This window comes from Cucumis sativus, chromosome 6 (assembly GCF_000004075.3).
Source record: "Cucumis sativus cultivar 9930 chromosome 6, Cucumber_9930_V3, whole genome shotgun sequence".
NCBI lineage: Eukaryota > Viridiplantae > Streptophyta > Magnoliopsida > Cucurbitales > Cucurbitaceae > Cucumis > Cucumis sativus.
In genome coordinates, this window is record NC_026660.2 from 5,943,712 (window position 1) to 5,959,677 (window position 15,966).

The 15,966-nt window shown below is 31.4% G+C and overlaps 2 protein-coding genes across 2 annotated transcripts; one reads left to right on the plus strand and one right to left on the minus strand.

Annotated features, from left to right (window-relative positions):
• Positions 1–2,559: 2,559 nt before the first annotated feature.
• On the minus strand, positions 2,560–3,304 carry LOC101208389. The gene is made up of 2 exons (XM_004140535.3): positions 3,041–3,304; positions 2,560–2,918 (listed from the first exon to the last, which is right to left on the minus strand). The coding sequence occupies exons 1-2, from the start codon at positions 3,151–3,153 to the stop codon at positions 2,672–2,674; spliced, it is 360 nt and encodes a 119-aa protein (XP_004140583.1). The 5' UTR covers positions 3,154–3,304; the 3' UTR covers positions 2,560–2,671.
• A 4,970-nt stretch (positions 3,305–8,274) lies between these two features.
• On the plus strand, positions 8,275–15,966 carry LOC101208145 (alcohol dehydrogenase class-3). The gene is made up of 9 exons (XM_004140534.3): positions 8,275–8,435; positions 8,522–8,658; positions 10,508–10,554; positions 10,694–11,019; positions 11,143–11,225; positions 12,868–12,943; positions 14,516–14,673; positions 14,761–14,922; positions 15,559–15,966. Exons 1-9 carry the CDS (start codon positions 8,402–8,404, stop codon positions 15,673–15,675), a joined length of 1,140 nt encoding a protein of 379 aa, XP_004140582.1. The 5' UTR covers positions 8,275–8,401; the 3' UTR covers positions 15,676–15,966.

The window sequence follows — 15,966 nt, forward strand, 5'->3', positions numbered from 1 at the left end:
TTAAGTTGGGTTTAATCGAATTTTTCAATCCAATCAAATATTGAACATATGGGTTGGATGATATTGTGTTGTCGAGTTATCCAAATTTTTTTACACTTGTGCCAAATAACACATTTGATTATATAAAACATTGTGGAGGGCGTTTTCTCACGTGTAAGGTTCTGGCATGTTGACAAATTGTATTCATTTATGTCATTGAAGTTCCAAATCCAATATTCATGTTAGGTGTGTTCAAATAACCTCGATTACCCAACTTGAATTGTAAGGATTGGATTAAGTTATGTTAGATTTTTTATGTTTTTTCAAGTTTGATTAGGGTTACATTTTTATGAAAATCTCGATTGACCCAACCCATATAAGATTTATAATATTATTAACATATATATTACAACTTATAAATATTTAAATTGTGCATGCTATTATGTTTTTTTTTTTTTAAGTTTATAATATATATGTTGAAGTTTGATACTTAACATTTGAGTTTTCTTAAATTTTAGTTACCTAAACGTGTTGTAGACATTTTAAATATTTTAAGTTAATAAACAGTATACTTTAAAAAAAAAACAATAATAAATGTAAATTGGGTTGGGTTTGATTGAAAATCTTATTTGAGTTATTCGGGTTGGATTGGTTCAGCAAAATATTCTCAATCCAATCCATCCCAATATTACTCAACTCGTTTATACCACTAATTGGTGCATTTTGTTTTGTAGAGGAGATATAAATAGATGAATTGCTTGGTTTTGTAACCTATCTATCATTGATGGTCTTTATTGTCCATCTTTGTTATAGTAGGGATGCTAAGACTCTCCGCTATCGAGATCCACTCATTTTCTCTCTTATCTCCCCCGTTTTTAGTGTCATGGCAGTTCACTAATGTTTGGTGACGGTTCTTCCTTCTCTCAAAAACCCATTGTTGTTTTGTGTTTTCTATGGTTTAGTTTTTCAATTGTCATGTCAAATCTATTGACCATAGGATAGATTTTTCAAGGACATCATCCATTGAGAAGGCTACTTGGACAACCCAACCTCCGAAGGTTTTTAAAGATGATTTACGAAGCTACTAAGGAAAGTGACGAGTTGGATGTTTCACCTTTAACGTGTGACAATCGTAATAATTAATTTACTTTTATCTATTTACTCGCAATATATAACTTAAAACAATTATAAACATGCATTGTCAATATTTAAAACATCGAGGTACCAAATTAATAAGAAACACATAAGTTTAAATTAATATCGATTAGGTACAAATATTTACAAAAATACATGCAGATTATTAGAAAAAGGCTAATAGGTCTATTTAAAATGTCATTTTATTTTGATAATAACATTTAGTTGTAAATATGTAAAAATATGAATGAAAATACAAAAACAATATCGGATGGATGAGAAAGGTTGACCCATAAACTACAGTACATGGGTTGGGTTAAACCCAACCCAACCCCACAGTACCTAACCCGTGGGCCAAATGGTCCTATAGGTATGGAAACCGTTGAAATTAGGGACCATATACTTATTTTATACACTCACTAGATAAATATATAATTGTGGTTTATATTAGGAAGAAAAAATCAAAATAGTTAAATTTTAGTTCATATATTATCCATAAATCTCAATTTAGTATATTATTTGTTTGTTATTGTCTTTTTCATAAACATTTGTTTTTTTTGTTATCTATTAGCATTTTCAGTGTAAATTTTGAAAATATATTCGCATATTATATTTGACTACAACAAATTATCAAGGACCCATTTGAATTGACTAGTGAAAAAAATTATATTTAAATGTTATTTTTAAAAATAGTTACGATAAAACATCATCATCTATCGACAATAGACCGAAAAAGATTGCTATATGTATCAATTTTGTATCATGATAGATATAGATAACAATTTATCTTAATTTATTACATATAGATTCTAACATTTTACTGTATTTATGAATATTTTTAAAAATCATGTCATTAAGAAAAACAAAATCTATTTACAAAATATAACATGAAAAAAACTCAAATAAGCTAGAGAATTTGACGATTTTTTTGCTATATTTAAAAACATTCCTTATCTAACTTTTAACCTCAAATACTTGAAAAATCGATCCAAACCAAAAAGTAAAAAAAGAAAAAAACTATATCTTTAACACATAAATCGAAATGAAGGATAAGGGTTAAGAAGGAAAATACAAATGAGAATAAAAAAAAAGGTTTGACTGGTCAAAGGAACCATTAAAAGCTCCCCTTTTATTAAATATGGGAAGAAGATTGGTTTCAAAATTTAATGGGACTTTCCACTTTCAATTACTTTAAATAATTATTACTCATTAATTCTTGATAAGACCCACATTAATATTTCCTTTCTTCTTCTTATTATATCTTTGAATTTGTGTCATCTAATTAATTACAAGATTTAAATCTCTAATCTTTCCACTTACCTTAAACAATGTTAAAATTGATATATGGGTGTCTATATTCTATCGAATTAATTCTCTCTAAACCACTGCTTAATTTGCATTTCAAGACTAAGTAAGTCAACTACTTCCAATTCCATTACAGCTTAATTCATGAACTGTATGATCTGTATATAAATAGTTGAAAAGAAAACTATATATACCTCGTTCCGTTTCGACGTGAAGATGAAATTAATTAATGCAGAAAATGAAAAATAAAATCTTAAGATTGAGATTCAAACTTATAGAATTTATCAACAGCAACAGAGACATCCCAAGTGCAACTAAGTCCTTTAGGAATAATGACCAAATCCCCAGCTCCAAATTCAATATATTCTTCACAACAAGACGATGAAGAAGAAGAAGAAGAATCGATTCCTTTAGGATAAGCTTTCACTTTCCCTTTCACTAGATAACAAGTCTCTTCTGCCTCAAACTTCAGTTGGTATTTTCCAGCAGAACAACCCCATCTAATAATAAAAATCATTCAACAAGAATAAAAAGAAACAAATGGAATTACGAGATTATTAGAAGAAAAAGAAACCCAGAAGCTTAATAATTAATTAATTAAACGTATATACACGATACTTACTTTGGCCAACGATGGATGTTGAGTTGTGAAAGCTTGGCTTGAGAAGGGTTTCTTTCTACAATGATTTTGAGACTGTTGTTGTTGTTGTTATTCCCTTCTTCTTCGTTTGCCATGTTAAAGAGGGGCTTCAGAAGGGTTTCTTTCAACAATGGATATCTTTTTTCTTTTGCCTTGTAAAAAGGTTAGGGGGGAAAGAGAAGGGTTGAGTTGTGGGGGAATTTATAGAGAGAGAGAGTTAGGAAATGAAAAGGAATCTCAATATTACATGAAGGTTATTTGTGTGATATATATATATGTATATGTATATGTATAGACTCGTGTGAAAGAGAGTTTTGTGGGAATACTTTGTCTTATCCGGTTTAATTATAAAGTTATATAGACTATTATCGATTTTAAACTTTTTTTATCGAATAGACAAAACAAACTAGTATTATTTTCAAATATAATAAAAAAAACCAATATATATATACAAATTTGATAATTGATAGATAGTCTAACGTTGATATACTATAACATTTTGTTATATTTATAAATACTTTCATTGTTTTAATCTTATAAAATAAAAATTCTAAAAAACAATATTACATTATTATAATAAATTTGCTATAGAATAACACCAAATTTGACACTTTAATATTTCGTATAAAAATTAGTTTATAAGATCTTGAAAATGTATGTTTTAAATAACTTTAAACTTTGAAGATTGTCTTTTCAAATTATTTATTTATATAATCTATTTTTCTATTTAGAATCTAATTTGTCTAATATTTGTTCTTATTGGTATTTGACTTGAAATCATATTCTCAACAATATACTATATTCTCAGCTAGGCCATTTCATTTGATTAAATTAAAACAAATGTAGGGATTAAAGTGGTTTTTTAAATGATAAAATTGTGACAAATTAAAAAAGGAATAAAAAATATTAAAATATAAACACTTTAGAAATCATTTGAAGGAAGATAACTTCGAAATTCCTTTATCTAAAATCCCTTTTGGTGATAGACCAACCACACTACTCTCTTTGTTATTTTATTTCCCCTCTCTCTATTTATACTTTTTTTTCTTTGTTGTTTTATTTTAATTTTCCCTCCCCAAAACGTGGTTTAATAAAAACCTAAAGTTCGTTTTTTGTATTTGTTTACTTTTTGAAAGAAGTGAAAAGTGCTTCTACTTTTTCAACTGCCCACCAAAAAGAGGCCTCACACATGGGTAGTGTGTTTTTAACTATTATCATTTGATTTGAACAAGAAAATAATTGATACAATCTTCTATTTACGAGTAAATAGTTTGATTTATTTTCTCATAATTATTATACCAAATAAACGCTTATATATATATATAAACTTGTTATCTTACCATTTTTGTCATAACAAAATAAAATATCTTTTAGGCAAAAGGTAATATATATATATATATTCACAAGAAAATGACTTGAAAAGTACCATTATCCAATCGTATTTTATTCATCAACAATTCTTTACGAACAATATTTTATCGAATATAATATTTATTTTTAAAAATAATTAAAATGTTTACGATCTATAACAAAACGTTGGACTATGTCAACGATATAAACTAACAGATTTCTATCATTATCTATAATGTCAGCAATACAATGATATCAGTGTAGATTCTGCTATATGTTATAAATATTTGGTAGATATAAAGTATTTTTTATAACCTATAAAATTAATTACATTCTTTAAAAATTGACAACAAAAGTTAAAAAACACAAAGGAATTTCAAATTGTTCTAATAAATATTTGTTCAAAAAATTCCCTTAGTTATCCATTTGTTAATATTTTTTGGAATTTGTGAAACTATCGTTTACTGGGTCAAAGCGCTGACTGGATCTCGGGACACGTGGGCGCGTCCAAGTGGAGGACTGAAATATCAAAGTTTGACCGATACTTCACAAATATACCGACATAGGTTTTTGTTGGGTCATTTTCCATCTCCTTCTCTCCACCAATCATTTCATGCCATCTCATATTAGTATCCAATTCCTCATCTTGGGCCACGTGGGGGTGTTCATGAGTCGAGTCGTGTTCAAACACAACGAACTTAGCCCATCGATAATTAATGCATACCCGTATATTTTACGTCTGAAGTTCGAGTCTCGTACTACTTTTTTTTACTATACGATGATTCATTAATTAACAAGCGATGCTATAGTGCATTTAAGCATGAGGTAGGTTATCCAATATTTTGAATTGAATATGTCTTATATGTTTTATATTTGTTTATTGGAGTGAGTTTTGACTTATATTACGACTATTTTCAATGCGTTCACACTTCAATTGTTTGATTTGTATATTATTAAATCATTACATGAATTGTCTTTTGGTTCGTGGTAATGAGAATATCGATCTATACATTGCATCTTGAGTCAATAATTAGTATAAGAAGTGAAGTGAGTTGGACTTCAGGGGATGTGAACCACTTACATGATATTATTAGACGAGGGGTAGAGAATAAGTGAAATTATGTGTAATTTCATTTGCTTATTTTTAATTTTATATTTAATATGTTCGTGATAGGCTTGAAATTGTATGAAATTATATATAAACAAAAAAAAATTGTTATTTGAAAGTGTACGGCACCGTTTTTCCTAAAAATTATAAGCCGAAAGGAATTGTTTAGTACCTTTAAAAGTTTGTATTTAAAACCTCGTGAAGTCCAATGACTAAACCCACTTTCATTTTAAGGTTGATAAGAGTTTAACAACTAATGCCCCAATTGATAACAAACTAATTGCATAGTAAAATTGAATATATCGAAAGTTTCGTCATGAACAAACCAATAATAATAAATAGAAGTGAGAAAAACAATTGTAAACTCGTTTTAAACGATATTAAACTACTCCTATATTAAAATTTCTCTCTTAGTAGTATTTATTTGGTGGAGTTCGTTATAGATCTAAAATCAGTACAACGAATATAGTCATAATTGTAAATGATTGTGAGAATCCATTAGAGAACACACAGAGTTATGAATTACCATAATTGGTATGAACACATGTTTCCATAGTATAAAATATAGAATTTTAATTGGTACGAACACATGTTTCCATAGTATAAAATATAGAATTTACTAAAGTTTTGTAAACTTTATTTTATAATAATCCTTCATACGAAAAGACAATTGGGCCTTGTCAAGCATCATAAGCTATTGGGTCGGCCTTTTGAGTGGCTGAGGCCGTTCTATTGAATATTGCCCAATAACATAATTGCCACGTGTCATTAAATTCCAAATAACTAACGTTATGGAAATATTTAATAACATTAAAAAACTTGTGGTAAAAATAACAATTCCCCTGAAGTGATAGAGTTGGAATAACTAAAAGAAAATAGATATTAAAATTACAACAATGAAATTGAACATAAGAACAAACTTGATATCTAAAACACTAACATTTAATTTTGCCAGTCATAGTCTTAATCAATCAATGTTATATAGTAAGAAAAGTGGTTATAAAAACAAGGAAACCTTTATTCTTTTAATCAAATAAACATAGTAGCAATATCCTTAAGGAAATACATAAAAAAATATGTAAAAATTCGTTAATCCACGATCAACCAAACATTAAACAAACACACATATGTACTTCGGAATGAGTAGGTTGGACTTTTTAATCAACTACGATCAAATATAATAAAATTGTAAAAACAATACAATATTCTAATTTTTGAAACAATATTAAAGGCATCTGATGTTGGAATAAATAATTATTATCTACCATTCTCCACGAATTGGTTATTCATGAATTGATGCATCATGAGTGGATTTATCATTTCGAAAGTGTTAATAATTAAATGATATGACTCGATGGTCACGAAATGTCTATAAATAGGTTATTTTAGTTGAGAGAAAAAACACATCAATAATCTTTTGTCTTCCATATCCACAATCTTGACGTTTGGTAAATTCCCAAAGTTTAGTTCGTTGATTTTCTATACGGGATGGATGCTCTACTTATAATAAATGTAATATGTTATATCATGTGAGAAAAAATTACTCTTTATACCCAAGCACTATAGTGAGTAAATTTATCTTAAGGAGATAATGTGAATTTGTTAGACTCACATCCATTTTCATGTATGAGTTTTTGTTTATTGTGATAATAATGTTCGTAATATTTTGATAACATGTGCAACATCTTATAAATAACTTAACCATTTATTTGAAACAATAGTTCAATTTAAAAAAAACTAATGGTCACTTCAAAGCATATCTCATGCTTTTTATAGAGTAATTATTGGAATATTCCAATTGTGAAAACACTTTCTAATTAAACGTTGGTATAGTTTGACCCATAATATTTTTATATATAAAAACCACTCTTCTTCCCAACTCTAATAAGACTTTCCATGCTTTATATGTAATAAAGAGAATTTCCTTCTTGAAAGATAATTATTTATTCGTTCAACAATTAAAAAAGGAAGAAGAGTTGTTTATTGCCCTACAGAAAGCAACAACTAAAACGTGAAAAATGTGGGTAGTGAGAACGGAGATGTTTGGAGGCACGAGTGAGTTTTATATTTTGCATTTAGATTATAATAATATGTGTTTGATGCATACAATATTTTAGTTTAATAAGAAAATAATATATATTGTAGAAAAAATAAAAAAAATAATGAATGTTAGGTGCACTAAATTGAGAGTTTTGAAGTAATTTATATAAAAAAGTTCATGAAATGTATGGTCGAATCTTATCTTACTTCTTAAAAGGACTCAAATAATATTTTTTTAGTTATTTACCCCTTATCTTATCTTTTAATCCTTGTATTTGTTTATTATATAAGTTTTAAAACGAAAAATTGTAAAAATAGTAAATTTCACAGATGTTTAGAAGTAATTTTTTAGATTATATCAATAAACATTGATAAATAATGCTAGAAGTTTATGGATTTTTATTATTGATAGATATTTTAACTTATTTGACTATTTTTAAAAATACCTCGTAAATTATTTTAAATTAATCACGACATGTACACTAATCAGAAGCAAATATTTGGTAAAAATAAAGGTTAAAAGTGCATATCTTAAACCTTGTTGATCAAATTCAATAAATACGTAAATAAATAAACGTGCAACACTAAATAGTTTGTAAAATAGTTATAAACATATCTATACTATTTATGCGTATCAGATAGTTAGACGTGATATTTTAGTATATAGTTTGTAAACATTGGTTTATTTTAGAAAACAATGTATTTAGGAATTATTGTGTATTATTTAAGTTGGGACCTCCCACCTTGTTTGTTGTGCATACAGCGTACTATCTCTTTCACTCTCCTTAGTCTTATAGCCTCTCATTCTTCCTCTTCTTCCATTTCCTTTCACCGTTCTTTCATCCATGGCAACTCAAGGTCAAGTTATCACTTGCAAAGGTATACACATTTCATTCTTCCTCTCCATGCTTCGTTTTTTCCGCCCATCCATTTTTTTGATTCAACTACCTTTGTTTCTTTTTCAGCGGCGGTGGCCTGGGAACCCAATAAGCCATTGGTGATCGAGGATGTTCAGGTGGCTCCGCCGCAAGCCGGCGAGGTCCGTGTCAAGATCCTCTACACTGCTCTCTGTCACACTGATGCTTACACGTGGAGTGGCAAGGTTGTTTTTCTCTTATTTGATCTTCTAAATTGTTAATCGATTGAAGTGTCGGTCATTGCATCGGGGTTCTCTTTTCCTTATTTTCTTTGTACTGTTTTTGAATTATTTGATGTGGGTTTTTGTCTTTAGCTATTTGATGAGTTCGTGATCTGGAGTGGGATTGGATGCAGTATTCTCTCGCATTGATGATTTTTAGATTAGGAAATGCTAATTTCTGCATGTGGTATTTCAATTGAGTTTGCTATAGATTGTCCAATTGGTTTCCTTTGTTGTGTGCTTATGATTCATTATGTTCTCACTATTTTTACTTTGTTGTATCTTGATAAATTCATTGTTGGCAATTCTTTTTAGAGATTATTATTTTTTCCTTTGATTCTTTAGTGGATTTGGTCCTGTCTATTGCGTTGTATTGGTGTAAAACTAAGCATCCTTTTAAGAACTTTAGTCTCTCTTATGTAGTTCGTGATTGTAAATCTCGATTTTAATCACCTTTAGATGCTCGGGGTCTCCTCTATTTCATTTATTCATGAAATGTTTCTTATCTAAAAAGTTAATTGTTGTTAACACCAAAGCTGGAAAGACTCACGAGGATTCTGTTGAAATGGGATTGGGCGTGCCAGGCATATGCTCTGTGGCATTTGGATAATTGAAAATCCAACTACAGAGATCCTAGCTCTAAGGGTTGGATGACTTTCAAGATTAAAGTTTCCTCTTGAGTGGTCTTCTTTATATGGATTTTTGTCTAATGGGGACAATTGCATATTGATTCCTGATGCTCATTTTTTAACTTTGGAACTATAATTTATTTCTAAGGATAAGTTGAAATTGAAGTACATCATCAAGAGCCTAAAAGGTTATTTAAATCTCCTCAAATTCTAATTGCTTAAATGGCCCAAGTCCGGTTTCTTTTTAACTAGAATCATAGGAGGCCACTTTGACTGCACTGCACCAACTAAGGTAGCATTATTACTTGGAAGGGGTGACCACACTACAGATTCAGCAACATGTCCTTTTGAGACTCTAGAATTACCCAACCAAATCGAAGAAGGCAAACAAGTTTTGTTTCTGGTGATTCTATGCTTTGAGCATTTAGAAACACAATTTTTAAATCTCCTAGCAAGCATCCAAATCATTGCTTTTGTTAAGGACTCTTCTAGTTTCAATTAGCTTGCGTAGAAGGATTCTCCACTTCCATATTAATTATAATGTTGGAAACAATTGATCACATTGAACTAATGCATAACACAAATATACACACATATGTGTGTGTATGTGCATGTGTGTGTGTATAATATACATGTATATTTGTTATTTTTTCCTTTTAAATCTTTAAGGGGCGTTTGGGGCAAGAAGTTGGTTATTATAGTCTTAGATTATTATAGTTGGGTTTATAGTAGTTTGTGTTTGAGGTGTAGATTATTTTTCTTTGGGTTATAATAGTATGTGTTTGAGGTGTAAACTGTTTTAGTTGGATGTAATCCAAAAGAGGGGAGGAAAATGAATCCCCAAACACTTCAATATCCAAGATGTCATTGTTACAATATCTCTCCTGGCCACTTGCCACTTGCCTTACATACGAAATTTTCTAGGTTTGTTAATACTGAATGCCTTGTAGTAAAGAATCTCTAGCTTAATCCTGTTAATAAAACACGTTAGCAGCTTTTAACTATGGAGTAACATGTTCCAACTGAGAGCTTGCCTCCTAATATGCATTGATGACCTATGCTTCCTATGTGATGATTTTTTTTTTTCAATGTTTGCTTTATTATTATTTTATTACCTGTACATGTAGAAACCCTGGCTTCTCTATATTAAATTCTTACTATTCTGAGGTTTATCCATTTTTTAGGACCCTGAAGGTCTCTTCCCCTGTATTCTTGGTCACGAGGCTGCAGGGTATGTAAACAGTTTTTTCAGTAGTCTGACCCAGATACTCTGACTATTATCATTATACTTATACTATATGTGTATGTGTTTGTATGTATGTAAAATATAAATTCCTTTGCTTAAGCGGCGATATGAAATCCATGAGCAGGATAGTAGAGAGTGTTGGTGAAGGTGTGACTGATGTTCAGCCTGGAGACCATGTCATTCCTTGCTACCAAGCAGAATGTCGAGAATGCAAGTTTTGCAAATCAGGGAAAACGAACCTTTGTGGCAAAGTTCGTGGTGCCACTGGAGTGGGAGTGATGATGTCAGATCGTAAAAGTCGTTTCTCCATTAATGGAAAACCCATATATCACTTCATGGGCACATCGACATTTAGTCAATACACTGTTGTTCATGATGTCAGTGTGGCAAAAATTGATCCCACGGCCCCTTTGGATAAAGTATGCCTTCTTGGATGTGGTGTTCCCACAGGTAATGATACATTAAGCTTGCATCAATGTCCAGCACTTTTGAACACTCGACTTTAAACACAAGAACAACCACCCCCCACCCACCAAATAATTCATTAAATACCGTGGCATATGATATTTTCAGGTCTTGGAGCTGTTTGGAACACTGCAAAAGTAGAGCCAGGGTCCAATGTTGCTATTTTTGGCCTGGGGACTGTAGGCCTCGCTGTAAGCTTCACATCAGACCTTTCTCTCCTTTTGGCTGCCCTCCCTTTCCTCTAAATCAATCTCAAGTTATTCTAATTTAGTGAAAATTTCTTCCAAGATTTGATGTTTGTCGTTGTCTTGAAATGGTTTTAAAAGAGTGCTCCAACATGAAACTTGATTTTTTGGGTGGGCTCGTTTTTTTGTACGCCCGTGTATCTTCTCATTCTTTCTGAATGGAAGCAATTTGATTCGTAAAAAAAGAACATGAAACTTGATCTTTACCCTTTGAACTTAAAGCTGGTTTCTTAGAGGGTTGCTCTTTACTAGAGGTATACACACCTCTATTGGAACTTGGAAGGCATTGAGACTTATATTTTGAAGGTTAAAGGAAATGGGCCTCATGTGATAGCTACAAAAATATCACAGACTATTATTTTGAAATATAAAAGTTAACTAGGGCATGTAGGTGTATCGTATATGATACTAATACTATTACCACAGGTTAAGAAAAAATGAAAAAGACTAGAATTGTAGAAAATGCTGATCCTATGTACGATACTGATTATGTTGTTAAAAAATAGAGTTGTTTGAAAAGAATTACAATAATAATGAGCTTTAAATGTTATTGATGTTATATTGGAGTTTTCCATCTTTTTTTTTTTTTTTTTGATAAGAGACAAGTATATTCATATAACAAAACAGAACATCCTAAGGGCGAGGGACAAGAGGGCCCTCCCCGGAAGAAGCTAAAGAGCTAGGACATAATGGCCTTCCAATTGTTGAAAATCATAGAAAGGCTATAATTACAAAAGTGTTTGGTGTAATTCGTACTCCACCAAGAGGCTGTGTGTTGAACCACAGTCCAAAAAGAATCAAAAGAATTAAATCTATCTTCAAAAATTCTGCTATTCCTTTCTTTCCAAATGCTCCACAAAAGGAACGCGACGCACATTTCCATAAGATGTTTCCTTTAGGGCTGTAACCTCTAATATTAAGACCTTCAATCATCCATCTATCAATCTTGCTAGGAAGGCAAAGCTCCAAGTCGAAAATACCAAACAGCATGTTCCAAGCTTTTCTTGTGAAGGGACAGTGTAGGAATAAGTGATCCAGAGTTTCCTCATCTTTAGCGCATAGGCAACACATCGAGGGGCTAAGCAATGTGTTCTGGATTTTTTTTTGTAGTTTCTCATGGGTGTTGAGGCTTCTGTGAGCAAGCGATTTCCATCTTTTTATAATGATATTTATTAGCTTTTGTTTATATATATCAAAGCTTATACTTTCCCTCTCTAAGCAAAGCCAAACAGGCAGCCTTTGGAGTTTAGCCTTCAAAACGTTGTTAAATGAACCAAGAAATGTAGACCAATCCCTTCCATAGTTAAATGTCAGTGATACTGTTATATTGGGGGTTTCTATTTTTTAATGATATTTATTAGCTTTTGTCTATGTTTATCAAAGCCTAGGCTTGGCCTCTCTAAGCAAAGCTAGACAGCCACTGGCCTTCTAGAACATGGGTATTTGCAATGGTTTGATTTCTGGTAGCAATTTCTTCATAAACCAAGAAATATGACTCAATCCCTTTCATAGTATATCCTTTTATCTTATCAGCGACGTAGTTTATTTGGATAAGAAATTCAATTTTTTCTTGCTATAAATTATACAGGTGGCAGAAGGTGCCAAAGCAGCTGGTGCTTCACGAATAATTGGCATTGATATTGACAACAAAAAGTTCGAAATTGGTATACCTCTATTTCTTGAATTTATAATCTAAAGGAGAGTCGTATAAAGCATATTCTAATCTTTTGAGGTTTATGTTTTTATTTTCTTCGTTTCATTATGGTCATATTTTGTAACTGTTTGTGTTTTGTTTTGTGACTTCAATGTATTAACACAAACATGAAAGAAGTGTGGTGACTCTTCTTGGGGGCAGGAGAGGGCAGTGAGACTAAGGTCCCTTTGCTCTTAGTTGGTCCCCCTTCTGTTAGTAGGGGTGTTTTGGCGGGGCTGGTTTTTTTGTATTTCCCTGTATTCTCAATTTTTCTCAATGAAAGTTGTTTGGTTTCATAAAATAAAATTTTTACCTTAATTGCTTTGTAAATATGAATCTGTTCATTTATTTGAAAATTTTCCTGCGGTGTTGATTCGATGAAAGTTCCATGCATTTTCAAATGTCTTTATTAGTCATCAATTTATTCATTGATATGTCTTTTTTTGAATATCCTATCTAGTTTATAAAGATAATTAGATAAATAGGGAGGTAAGTTATTTTAAGTTTGACTATATGGGCACACAGAACAAATTGTCTCTGGGCCTAGCACATATTTGAGTATTTTCTCATCTAAATTTTATAAATACGTATGTATAATATTTTGTCATATTATACTAAGAACGTTCTAAGAATCACATACACGAATTTGATGTTGACATGCTGACAGATCAACTTCTAAAAATGTAGGACAGCAGTAGGGACACTTTTCTTACAGAAATGAATATGTGTAAATATTTTGACATATTGTGAGTGTTACCTTTAAACATCAAAAGAACATCCATACACCCTCATGTACAATGAGCTTTGTCTCATAGTGAGACTCGTATCCTTTACAAAAAAAAACATCCATACATTTCACGAAAAAGACAATAAAATATCAGGGTTTCTAAATGTTTGAGAAATAAAGAGTAAGTGGCTGGTGGGTTTTGAGGATGGAAAAACCAGTGAGGGAGTGCTGAAAACCCCCAAGATTTAGAGAAAATTGGGCTGACGACACTTGGGTATCTTCTTACCAGGGCTGGGGTTTTCGGACCACTAAATCTGACTAAATATTCTTAGCATATATTTCATTTGGAAACTGGAGGATGTCGTTTGCTTGATCTTTACTATTTTATAATAAGAAGCTATATGTATATATTTTAAGGGAAAAAAACGAAATCAAGCTTTCATTAAAACAAATAAAATAATGGCATTTTTAGTTCATTTGGCTGGGGTTCTTTTCACAAAAAGTTCGTTTCGTGTGGGAAAAGAAATCATTGGGTTTGAGAGGAACGTGGAATCTAGATCTTCTTGAAACTTTCTTGATCCCTTTATTTTTTACTAGACTCTCTTGGTGTAAATCATATTCTCCTTTCAATGCCTTTAAAATTCTATATTATCTTTTCTATGAGGCAAGTGGAGGACCTTCTTTATGACATTCTTGGCCTGGTAACTTTCACTACCTTTTTTAATGCCTGAGTCTGCTGTTCCTGAACACTGTTTCCATTGATTCTCGAAGGGGCATCGAAGTGTTGTTATGACAATATTTACCAATACCTTGCAGCTAAGAAATTTGGAGCGAATGAGTTTGTGAACCCAAAAGAACACGACAAACCAATTCAGCAAGTCATCGTTGATCTCACTGATGGTGGTGTTGACTACAGTTTTGAGTGCATAGGGAATGTCAACGTGATGAGGTCTGCTCTGGAATGCTGTCACAAGGTAAGTGATACAACTGATTTTATTGACTTTATAGATCATAGAAGTAAGCTGTAAACATGCCTGATTTTTTATGCATCTTCTTACCAGGGCTGGGGCCAATCAGTCATTGTTGGGGTTGCAGCATCTGGCCAGGAAATATCCACAAGGCCTTTCCAGTTAGTGACTGGTCGCGTCTGGAAAGGAACAGCTTTTGGTGGTTTCAAGAGTCGTTCTCAAGTGCCTTGGCTTGTTGAAAAGTACTTGAAGAAGGTAGTTTTTTCAGATGTTTTCTTGTAATTTCATCGTTGACCACACTTAAAAAGGTTGTATTTTCTTTAAGAACTAGAAAATAAAACTAACAAACCATCAGTAACAAACAAGTTTGGTCCCGAAAGCTTTTAGAGCTGTGTTAGTTAAATCATTTCTTGTTTTTTTTAAGAACTAGCAAATAAAACTAAGAAATAAATTTTCTTTTTAAAGGTTATATTGTACTTTTAGACTTGTGTTAGTTGTAGTAATTTTTTGTCCAATTTTCCAACCTTGTGTTTGATAGGTCTAACCTCCACTAATTAAGCATCACATTTTCAAATATCTACTTTGGTTGGGATGCATACAATGTAATTCTTCACTATAAAGGTTAACAAGTCAAAGGTTAGCGTGACTTGTTAACGTTAAAACGAACAAAGTTAACAACATTCTAATGGTTACAAAACTAAAAGGTACCATTAAGGTTAAAACGAGGTAGAGTTAACAACATGCTATCAGTTACACAATTAAAAACCTTTTAAAGTAAAAGGATCCGAACACGACTGCTAAAGTTGTAATGAAAACCAAAACTTAGGCACCAAGGATCTTTAGTTTCTTTTAGTTCCAGGATGCTTACTACTATATCATCCATGCTTGCAGGAAATTAAAGTTGATGAATACATAACCCACAATTTGACCTTGGAAGAGATCAACAAAGCCTTTGATCTGATGCATGGTGGTGATTGCCTTCGCTGCGTTCTTTCCGCCCATCCCTAAGCTCGAGTACGAATCCTATCCCTTCTTTCTTCATTATGGAAGTTCCTAAAAATAAAGCCGTTTCAAAATCTATGTGATATTTTATAGGACCATATATGCAATGGTTTAGCTTCACACTGAAATTTGATAATGTTCTCTATGGTTCTAAACAATGTTGGCATTTGAGTTGGGATGGTTTTAATGTCTTGAATCATTTCATTGAAAGCCTACATAGTATATATTAGTCTAGAGATCTTGGTGTGAATCCTCGAAGTTCTATGATTCTCTAAATGCTAGAAATTAGTTCCTCCA

Coding starts and splice junctions, on each gene's coding strand:
- LOC101208145 (XM_004140534.3), top strand. CDS start 8,402: ATGGCAACTCAAGGTCAAGTTATCACTTGCAAAG. Junction 10,555..10,693: donor CTTGGTCACGAGGCTGCAGG/GTATGTAAACAG, acceptor ATCCATGAGCAG/GATAGTAGAGAGTGTTGGTG. Junction 12,944..14,515: donor CAACAAAAAGTTCGAAATTG/GTATACCTCTAT, acceptor AATACCTTGCAG/CTAAGAAATTTGGAGCGAAT.
- LOC101208389 (XM_004140535.3), bottom strand. CDS start 3,153: ATGGCAAACGAAGAAGAAGGGAATAACAACAACAACAACAGTCTCAAA. Junction 2,919..3,040: donor AACATCCATCGTTGGCCAAA/GTAAGTATCGTG, acceptor TTTTATTATTAG/ATGGGGTTGTTCTGCTGGAA.